Source organism: Muntiacus reevesi, chromosome 15 (assembly GCF_963930625.1).
Source record: "Muntiacus reevesi chromosome 15, mMunRee1.1, whole genome shotgun sequence".
In the NCBI taxonomy this organism is placed as follows: Eukaryota; Metazoa; Chordata; class Mammalia; order Artiodactyla; family Cervidae; genus Muntiacus; species Muntiacus reevesi.
In genome coordinates this window covers 18,375,929-18,386,022 of record NC_089263.1, presented here as the reverse complement: position 1 = coordinate 18,386,022, position 10,094 = coordinate 18,375,929, and the positions used below count along the sequence as shown (strand labels likewise).

At 49.5% G+C, this 10,094-nt stretch overlaps 1 protein-coding gene and 1 pseudogene across 1 annotated transcript; one reads left to right on the top strand and one right to left on the bottom strand.

The window, feature by feature from the left end:
* Nucleotides 1-225: 225 nt before the first annotated feature.
* On the bottom strand, nucleotides 226-1,479 carry LOC136147450 (myeloid-associated differentiation marker-like). The gene is made up of 2 exons (XM_065906874.1): nucleotides 1,461-1,479; nucleotides 226-1,109 (listed from the first exon to the last, which is right to left on the bottom strand). The coding sequence occupies exons 1-2, from the start codon at nucleotides 1,477-1,479 to the stop codon at nucleotides 226-228; spliced, it is 903 nt and encodes a 300-aa protein (XP_065762946.1).
* A 2,076-nt stretch (nucleotides 1,480-3,555) lies between these two features.
* LOC136147449 (myeloid-associated differentiation marker-like) lies at nucleotides 3,556-8,882 on the top strand (annotated as a pseudogene).
* Nucleotides 8,883-10,094: the final 1,212 nt, after the last annotated feature.

Sequence of the window (10,094 nt, the reverse complement as noted above, 5' to 3'; positions counted from 1 at the left end):
ATCAGAAAAGGGGCAAAAAGTAAAAAATGTAGAAAAGAGGAGAGAAGCAAGAGAAGGAGGCAAAACAGAATGTGGGAAACCAAAGAAAACAGGAGGGAGACAGAGCAGAAGAGGGGAAGGGAACAGAAAGGAAAGTGAGATAAAGGGGGAAGGATTTCAGGAGAGAGAGAGGGAGCCAGGAAGACATCAGAGCTCGGTAAAGATACCTCCTGTGAGCAGAGGTGGTCAGGAGTCCCTGGGCTGATCCTCAGGCACTACAGAAAACTGGCAGGCCCAGTACAGCAGGTCGGCCACGTAAATCAGCAGGTTGATGGCTGTCAGGATGGCCACAGCCAGTCGCTGGTCCCAGATGCACACATAGTTGGTAACTCTATGTTGACAGCTCACATCCCTGGACCTCTCGGGCTGCCCGCCAAACTTTGCATCAAATTGGTAAAGCGACCAGAGGACCAGAGCACCGATGTAGAGAAGGACGGAGAGCAGGCTCAGCACCAGATGGAACGTGGAGGAGGAGATGGGCAACCTGTTCTCATAGTCAGCCAGGTTCAACAGGATGGTCATGATCCCCAGAAAGAAGCAGATGGAGTACACGGCCACACACGACACCAGCAATGGGTGGTCCATGTACAGGCTGGAGTTGCTGATGAAGGGTAAGATGACACAAGCCACCAGTGTCTCTAGCATCTTGAGCAGGAATGGCAAACTGCCTATATAGCCAGTGAAATCACCTGTCTGGGGCCAGCCCAAGATCCAGATTGCTTCAGTGGCATAAGCCACAGTAGAGATGAAGCAGAACGCAGTAGCAGCGATGGCGTGGTCCCAGGAAGGGGTGTAAAACAAGAACTGAACATAGGTAGCGGGGTAAATGATGGAGACCAAGAGGCAGAAGAGGGCGAGGTAGCAGGCATGGCAGAGAATAAAATCCCCCCAAGAGAAGGAGAAGCAGTACTGTAGCGCCAGTGATTCGATTATGAGGATGATGAAGGTCACCACAAAGCAGAAGCATAAGATAACAAAGGACCAGTTACTTGTGGGCACCGTCCAGCTGTCCAGGCTGCCCACTAGTGAGATGGCCACGCAGGTGGAGAGCAACTGCAGGGTTCGGAGGAAGTAGCCCATGATGGCCCAGAAGTCCAGGCTTCAGGACGATCATGTGGAGGTCACGATGGTCATGCAGGTCACCTTCACCAATAGGAGAGTGGTCTTGGCTGAGGACCCACTGGAGAAAGATCCAGCTTCAGAGGTGGATTAAGTCAGATGCCAGGGAAAGGCTCAGGGCTCTGTGAGGGCTGAGTTCAGGATCTGTGGGGTTGGAACCAATGTCTCAGACACTCAGGTAATAGCACAGCCGCTCCAGAATGGTTCTCCCCACCCATCACCCTTGGCCTTGTCAGGAGACTTGTCTTATCCCAAAACTCCCAGCTGGGTTGGGTCTGGCTTCATACCATGAACATATTTTTGCCCTTTGGGCTGTGTCATTATCTATAGAAACACAGAGTAGGATGGCCTTTATCTGACATCCCAAGCCTTTCAGGCTCTGAAAATTAAAAAGTATTAAATAATTCATTTGGTAACAGAATTTGACCTAAACATACACTAGATAATTAATGATCTTTATTTATTTTACCTGGGGTTTCCCCATTAGCTCAAGGGTAAAGAATCTGCCTGCAACGCAGGAGCCTCAGAAGACACAGACTCGATCCTGGGGTTGGGAAGATTCCCTGGAGCAGAGCATGGGAACCCACTCCAGTATTCTTGCCTGGAGAAGTCCATGTGTTGCAGGAAGGGGGACCCCTTCCAGGGCCTGAAACTGGGCTCTTGTCTAACACTCGGAAATGAATTGTCCGAGGAGACACATGTGCTGACAAAGCAAGAGATTTTATTGGGAAAGGGCACCTGGGTGGAGAGCAGGAGGGTAAGGGAACACAGGAGAACTGCTCTGTCACATGGCTTGCAGTCCCAGGTCTTATGGTGATGGGATTAGTTTCTGGGTTGTCTTTAGCCAATCATTGTGACTCAGAGTCCTTCCTAGTGGTACACGCCTTGTTCAGCCAAGATGGATGCCAGAGAGAAGGATTCTGGGAGGTGGTCAGACAGGTGGTGTATCCTTTTGACCTTTCCCAAACTCTTCTGGTTGGTGGAGGCTTATTAGTTCCCTGTTCCTTACCAGGACCTCCTGTCCTAAAACAACTCATGCAAATGGTTTCTACGGTGCCTGGCCAGGGTAGACGGTTTCCATCAGCTTGCTTCCTGTAACACTTCCTCACAGCCTGCTTTCACTTTCTGTTGAGAGAAGGAAACTGGCCTCTGAAGGAGCTGTGGAGCTGTTGACTGAGTGAGTAGAGGAGTGTAGAGGTGGAAGCCCCCTTCCCACCTGTTTGGGGGTATTCTTTGCCCTTTGGAACTTTGGGGTCAATCTGACAGCACAGGAGTGGGACTTGGCTTTTCTGTGACTCTGTACCAGTCTCTACTCAAGGGGGAGTTTGTATGTTTGTTTGTAATCTGTTCCAGGGGAGTGGGTGAAGTGAAGTGGCGGGGCCTACATCCATCCAGTGAACTTCTAGGTTTTGTAGAAAGAAGTCCACTGGACACATCCTGGAAGGTTGGCAAAACTAGAGCTGTGACCTTGTTTTTAAAAAGTTTCTTTTTTTAAATTGCCATACAGACTGGCCCAGTTTCTGAAGAACGGTGGCCCCTGAATAGGTCTCTAATTCCTCCACTATTTGGAGTTAGAACTAATTTGTCAAAGATCTGGTAAGTGGGAGGGAACTCCATGTACAGGTTTTCCTGTTACTCTATAGTTAACAGTATAAGGGCAGTGAAAGGCAAAGTTTTTCCAACAAGGGCACTAATTTGAAGACAAAAGGGAAACTAAGCTGTGAAAAGCCTGCCCCCTTTACAGACGAGGGAGGGAGAAGAGGTGATCAGCTTCTTATGGAACTGAATTTCCCCACCTCTGTGGTTCCTATCCTAATGCCCCAGGCAGGGGTTGCCTAGGTCTGCACCCCCCTCCCCCAGTCTCTGGACTGAAGAAGAGTCCTATTGTTCTAACACCAGGGGAGTTCTAACCAGGGTAGAGCCTGAGTGCCCCCACCCCCACCACCCCCACCATCCCCACCCCATGCCCAGCATGAGTAAAGGAGGATCTGAAATAGTTTCTTCCTTTAAGACCTGACAGGACACTCAGTTTGGCTAGGCTGTGTCCACTATAGGGGGAGGGGGAGGGAGAGGGTAGATTTCCAACAAGATGATTCCCTGCAGGAGGTCTGAGTGCCAGAGGACAGCCAGTTGGCTATTATTGGACTTTGCTTTCCACCTCAAACCTACTAAACCACAAAAACACCAGTCCTCCGTACACAGGTGATCCAGAAAAAATGGTAGAAACATTCAATAGTATTTTTTTCAAACCACCGCCCAACATAGGCTGATGCACAGACATGGGTGATAATTGTGTTCACAGAGGAGATGTAGCACCTTGTCTCAGACAAAGCCCGACACTCGTCTCTCAGTGTTTGGCTTCTTGAGGGATAAGCAGACAAGCCTGAGTTGGGTAACATGGCTAAGGGGCTTCCAGAAGCTAAAAAAGGTGAAGAGGGACCCTCCCCTGAGGCATCAGAGACAGAGCAGCCCTGCTGACACCTTGTTTCAAAACTCTGACCTCCAGAACAGTGAGAGAATACACTGCTGTTGTTTTAAGCCATCAAGCTTGTAATGGTTTGCTGCAGTAGCCCTAGAAATTCAAGATGAGTTTCCAGAAATGAAAAATAAATTCTTTGTCATATATTTTTTTAAGTTTTCAGAAAAACTTGCTGACCTCCTATTCTTGAGCATGGTAGTCATGTGGATCCCAGGACCCCTTGTCATATCCTGTGTCCCCCAGTGTTTGAGACTCACAGGGGAGGGTCAACTGATCTAGAGAAGGCTGGTCAGTCCAAACACCTGCAGGAGCCAGGAGGGAAGGAAATAAGTAAAAGGGATGGAGAGGACCAGGGCCCCTGGAGAGGACCAGCTGCATCTCTCAAGGGTGGTGAAAAAGCAAGATGCCGTGTGCATGATGCACTTTCACGTGTATAAAACTGGAAAAGATATACAGATATGCCTTATAAACTTGTGTGCATATATGTACACACATGTCCAAATGTAATGTCAGAGCATGTGAAATGTGCTGAAGGCTATACACAAGGTTGAGGACATGGATGCTCCCTGGATGGAGGGGTGGATGCTTCTGTGAGCAGGGAGGAAGCCTGGCCACACCCAAGAGGGGAAAACAGGCACATGGGAGATGATCATAGTCCTACTTTATGTCAGTTCAGTTATACATGAGAAAAAGAAAATATAGAAAATTAAATGGAGAATGAAAAACAATATAAAGGACATAGCAATTGCTCAGCTCCAGTGACCCCCTTTTTAGGGAATGCAGCCCAGTGAAACCAGATCTCCTGAGGCTTGGGAGCTGGAAATCTGGATTTTCATGTGAAATTGGAGCACTGTGCAGCTACCAAATACTTAAGGAAAAAAATAATGTTGATTCTCTACCATCACTTTCTGAAAACACTGTGAAGGGAAACCAAATACATGCCTGGACCACCTCCAGTACAAGCTGGTTTGCAGCCCCTGATCTGCAGCAAACCAAGCTGCATGTGCTGATGTCCAGAGTGGGTCCAGGGCCTTCTGGGTCCTTTGTGAGGGGGAGCTGCTGCTGCTGCTGCTAAGTCACTTCAGTCGTGCCCGACTCTGTGCAACCCCATAGACGGCAGCCCGCCAGGCTCCCCTGTCCCTGGGATTCTCCAGGCAAGAATACTGGAGTGGGTTGCCATTTCCTTCTCCAATGCATGAAAGTGAAAAGTGAAAGTGAAATCACTCAGTCGTGTCCGACTCTTAGTGACTCCGTGGACTGCAGCCTACCAGGCTCCTCCGCCCATAGGATTTTCCAGGCAAGAGTACTGGAGTGGGTTGCCATTGCCTTCTCTGTGTGAGGGGGAGGGGGTCAGGTAAATGGCATGGATTGAGTGTGCCATGCTCCAGGCCTCTGATAAGCCCTTTACATGCTTCCATACATTTAATTAATGTAAAGTAGATACTAAGCCCCCTGCACAGATGGGGAAACTAAGCCTCTGGTGAGTAACTTGCCCAGGTTCATCCAGCTCTGAGGGATCTCCCACAATTTCTCCCTTCCACCTTCTTTGCCCTTCTGGCACCTCCTCCTCCTTCCTCTGTCCTGAACATGACCTTCCCGGCTCCCTGTCTTACAGTCCACACGTCTGGCTGCTGGGCAGGCAGGGCTCAGCCACATCCAGGCTGTCCTCTGACGGGGGCACCACGTCCAGGCTCACAGACTAGAGGGGAGGAGGGGCTGCTGGGAGACTCAGTAAAATCTGCTTCTTTCCAGGTGGGGGAACTGAGGCCCAGAGAGGGCACGGGCCTTACCCAGGGTGACACAGCAGGAACCTCATCCTCTCCTTCTCCAAGTCCTCCCTCTGTGACATGAGAAGGGTCCAAAGTTGTCATTTAGTCTTAGGTGGAATCTCAGGATGAGTTCAGGTAATTAAACTGGGATCAAACTGGGGTACAGAGAGCAGGACACCCCAGCCTTCCTCACGCCAGTGCCCCTCCACACCCCTGCAGTGCCCACTGCGAGGCCGGCAGGCTCCAGGGTTCCACTGGCAACTGGGGCTCAAGGAGCTCTGGGAGTCCAGGGAGGTTCTCAGGATTTGCTCTGTCTCTCTTTCCAGCCTCAGCTTGTCCCAGGGTTTGTTATCAGCAAAGGTGACCAGGCCCCTGATGGTAGGAAGCTGGCTGGGGCTCAGGGTGCTGGCCCTTCAGCCCTGGGGCCTCTCAGCAAATAGTCCCTTGGAAACAGGGCAGCTGTCCCTGAGGAGGGGGCGGGCTGGGAGGGGCCTCACTCCCCCCACACTGGACCCTGGAGGAGCCCCTGGGTGAGGACTGCAGCCCTGGCTGGCGGGACTGCCTCGGGCAGGTGACCTGGGCAATTCCATGGTCTCCAGGGTCCCTGCCACTCTGGCCACGTGTCCCTGTCACAGCCCTGAAACCCCTTCAGGCCCCTGTTCTCCTGTCTCAGTTCCAGCCCATGCCCCTCCTCCATGGGGAAGGTTGGCTCCATGCCTGCATCTCTTCTGGGTCAGAAGACATACTGGGCTGTTTCAGGGCCACTGGGACCCTGGAATCCCCCCAGTCTTCTCCACTCTGCCCCCCCACCCCCACCCCAGTCCTGCGTGCATCCTCAGGGCTGTTCCCTCTCAGGGGTTCAGCAGGTGCCTCCTCTTGTGGCTCCTACCCTTAAAAGGGGGCCAGTCATCTGTCCATCCCACCCCCTCCCTGGGATGCCTGAAAGACCATACATCAGCCTCAGACACAGCATCCTTGTTCATTCCCAATCCGTTCTTCCCGGCTTGGAAGCTGCTAACCAGTCTCCCAGGCCGGGAAAACCCACGCAGGTAGGACTACTCCTAGATCTTTCCAGACTGGCACATGGATGGCTGCTTTGGAGCTTAAGAGTCAAACATTATGTTAATTTCTTCTGTGATTTCTCCAAGATACTCCTCCTTGGAGTTATGCTGGGTTGAGATCTCCCCTCCCCAGTGGGGAAGAGTCACATGTTGAGGCAAAATTGGGTGGGGGGATTCACAACAGCCCCTACTCCCATGTCATCCTGTTCCCACGGCCTTGCTCTCACCCCATGGCTCCTCCCTGCTCACCCCTAAAGCTGCCCTCCTCTGGGTGGGGCTGTGTCCCCTCAGATGGCAGCTCCTTCTAGTGATGCTGCAGGGAGGACAGGCCGGGACACGGGTGTCTTCAGGTTGCTGTGGAAGGAGGCCATGGCCCTGAAGGTGTGTCCTGGGTCCCAGAGCCCAGAGTTTTGGCCCTGGGCTCCCACCCCGGGCCCTGCTGTCATGTGGGTTGTAGAGTCAAGGGTTCAAACCCACAGCTTTGACATTTTTATCTGGGTTCCCATTCCTAAACTTACAATCTTAGGGGAGGCCCTTAATTGCCTAAGTCTTACTGTTTTCATTGAAAATGAGGTTAGCAGTACAATCCACAGTCGTTTTTCTGAAATCCCTTTGGGACAGATATGCTTCTGAATTCAGAAACTTTCTGTTTCCGACTAGTAACGACTAGTAACAAGGTGCATCTACTCTATATGACATCACACTCCACTGGTGTCTAAAAACAATTTGTGATCAAACACATTCATTTCAACAACTGTACTTTTGAACATTCACTTTCATTGAAATAAACAAAAATCATTAATTGTCTCAGGTCTGTTCAGGTCAAAATTTGCTACGAAACTATTTTTTTAAAATTCTTTTTCAATTTTGAGAAACATGAAGGTTTGTGATTGTAGAAAAGGAGCAGCATACTCTATATTCCTTTAGATAATGGCGCTTAGCACAAAGAGATAAAAATATATACACAGTTTTGATGCCACCCTCAATCCAGCTGTGAGGTTTAGGATAAAACAAGTCTCCTGAAAAAGCCACCAGTAATGGGTGGGGAGAATCATTCTGGAGTGGCTGTGCTGTTACCCAAGTGTCTAAGTCATTGGTTCTAACCCTACAGGTCCTAAGCCTCAGTCATCACAGAGCCCTTGGTTGTTTTCAGGCATCTGACTCAATCCATCTCCAGATCTGGCTCTTTCTCTGGTGGATCTTCAGTGAGGACCATTGCCACAACCGGTGATGGTGACCTGGCTGACCGTCACAACACCATGTCCACCAGGTCCACATCCCCAGACCAGGACTACTTGGCCTTGGTGTGGCTCTGCTTCCGCCTGCTGCAGTTGTTCTCCAGTTGTGTGGCCTTCTGGCTGGTGATTTCGGGCCTTCGGGAGCGGCGCGTAGGTGCCGGGGCCATAAATATCTGGGCCTTGCTCATCTGGTTCCTCTCTTTGCCCATAAGCCTCATCGTAGTCATAGTTGAGTTATATTACATCCAGTCCCACTTTCATTTCTCATACCACATGCCCCTCATAGATGCCTGCTTCGCTGCTCACGTCTGTCTCTCACTATACGTCGTCCAGTCTATCCAGAGCGTCCAGTCTATCGAGGGCCTCCAGTTTTTGCTTTATGGCCCTTTCACAGAGCGGGTCAACGCTGCCCTATCGTTCACCTACATTACATGTTTTCTTTATGGTGTAGAACTGTCCTGCTCGTGGAACTGCTACAAGCTCCAGGACCTCACCTGCGCTGTGTACACCACGCAGGGTGTGCTGAAGGTGCTGGAGAGCTTTGTGGCCTGTGTCATCTTAGCCTTCATCTCCAACACCTCCCGGCACCTGAAGGAGCCAGCTCACGAGTGGTGTCTAGCCATCTATTACATCTGCTTCGCCCAAGCGATCGTGGCCACGCTGCTGAACTGGGCAACTGGGAGTACAGGCTGCCCGTCCAGGTCGTGCTGACCCTGCTCTCCGTCCTCCTCTACTCCACTGCTTTGGTTCTCTGGTCGCTCTACCCAGTAAATGAGGAGATTGAGAGCAAGCCCGAGGGATTCTGGTACCTGTACATATTGGGGCTCACTCACTGCTCGAGTCGCAGGGACTATCGACTGCCTGTGGCCGTCCTGACAGCCATCAACCTGCTGATTTATGTGGCCGACCTGGTGATTGCAGCCCACTAGGTTTTTGTCAAGAACTGAGGATCAGCCCTCTTGTCAATGGAGGCTTCTACGCTAAGCTCTGATGTCGTCTTCCTGGGTCCCCTTCTCACATCCTTCCCCGTTTGTCTCTCTCTCTTTTCTGCTTCCTTCTCTCCATCTGCTCTTTGTCCTGTTTTATGTGTTTGCCCACACCCTGTTTTGTCTTTCTCTTGCTTCTCTCATCTTTTCTACATTTTCTGCCTTTGCCCCTTTTCTGATCAACCTTGGTTTTCTCGTCTCCTATGTCCTGACCCTTTTCCTGCTGATCCATCAAGATCAGACTTCTTCCTTGTCGGGAGCCACCGGGATGCACCCAGTCCGTGACAAGGTCATGGGACGAGAGAGGAACCTGCAAGGCAGCTCTTCCTCACATGGGGCTGCCCCGGGGGCCCAATATGTCCCCTCAGGAGCCGCAGGGATGAGGAAGGAACCTGCAAGGCAGCTCTTCCCCTCAAGGTTGTCCCAGGGGCCCGGTATGTCCCTTTCTTCCTTTTGTCTTACTGTTGTTGGGTTTTCTATTAATTTTTGGAAATATAATATATAGTAATAAGGCCTCACTGGAAAAGTCCAAGCCTTTTTGCAAATGCTGAAGATTGCTCTGGCTTAGGACACGACCATAAACATCAAGTCATAAAAGAAAAGGCCACAAGTATAGTTTGGCTGCTTGCTTAAAAGATTATAATGTTCTAGAATAGACAAGAGTAGAGGTATTTAGATTTAGAAGTAGATATACTGCTTTACTTTACTTGCTCCTTGGTTGAAAGGGTTTTCACTATTGCTATTTCCTTGCTGCTATTTGTTCATTGTTTCCCTTTCTTTAAACAACACAGGATTTTATGGGTATTTTTGTAAAATTAGAAAATGGGGTATATAGGATTTTAATAGAAGATTTATATTAACCAGCTTTACTGCCATTCTCTTACTATTAATAGAGGTGTTTTGCTGCTTTAGAGGTGTTTTTGCTGTTTAATAGTTAATCGTTGTAAATTGAGATTTTGTGGTTTCAGGTAAAGAAAAATATCAGGTTTTTCTCATGGTACTATTTTCAGAAATGTCAAACATGTTACTGTGACCTTTCCCATGTATTGTTTTATTGTCCAAAGAATTTGCACTATACCTGAGATTTGTGGAACATTGTTTTTGTTAGAGTGAGAATGTTAGGCCATTGAGGCAAGAAGACTATGTACGAGACATTTAAGTATAAACCCTGTAATCAGAAATGTTCTAGATGAATGCTTAGGGGAAATACATGGGAAAAAAAATATTGACGGAAGCACAAACCAATATCTGATGTAATATGTGGTGACTTAAGGGGGAGGTAACATTCATTCTATAAAAACTGAGCTATCCTAAAAATAAAAAAAAAGTTACCTCTTCTACACAACCGTCTGTGTGTGTGTCTGTCTGTCTGTCTTCTTCCTCACTGGCGCCACTCATACCGT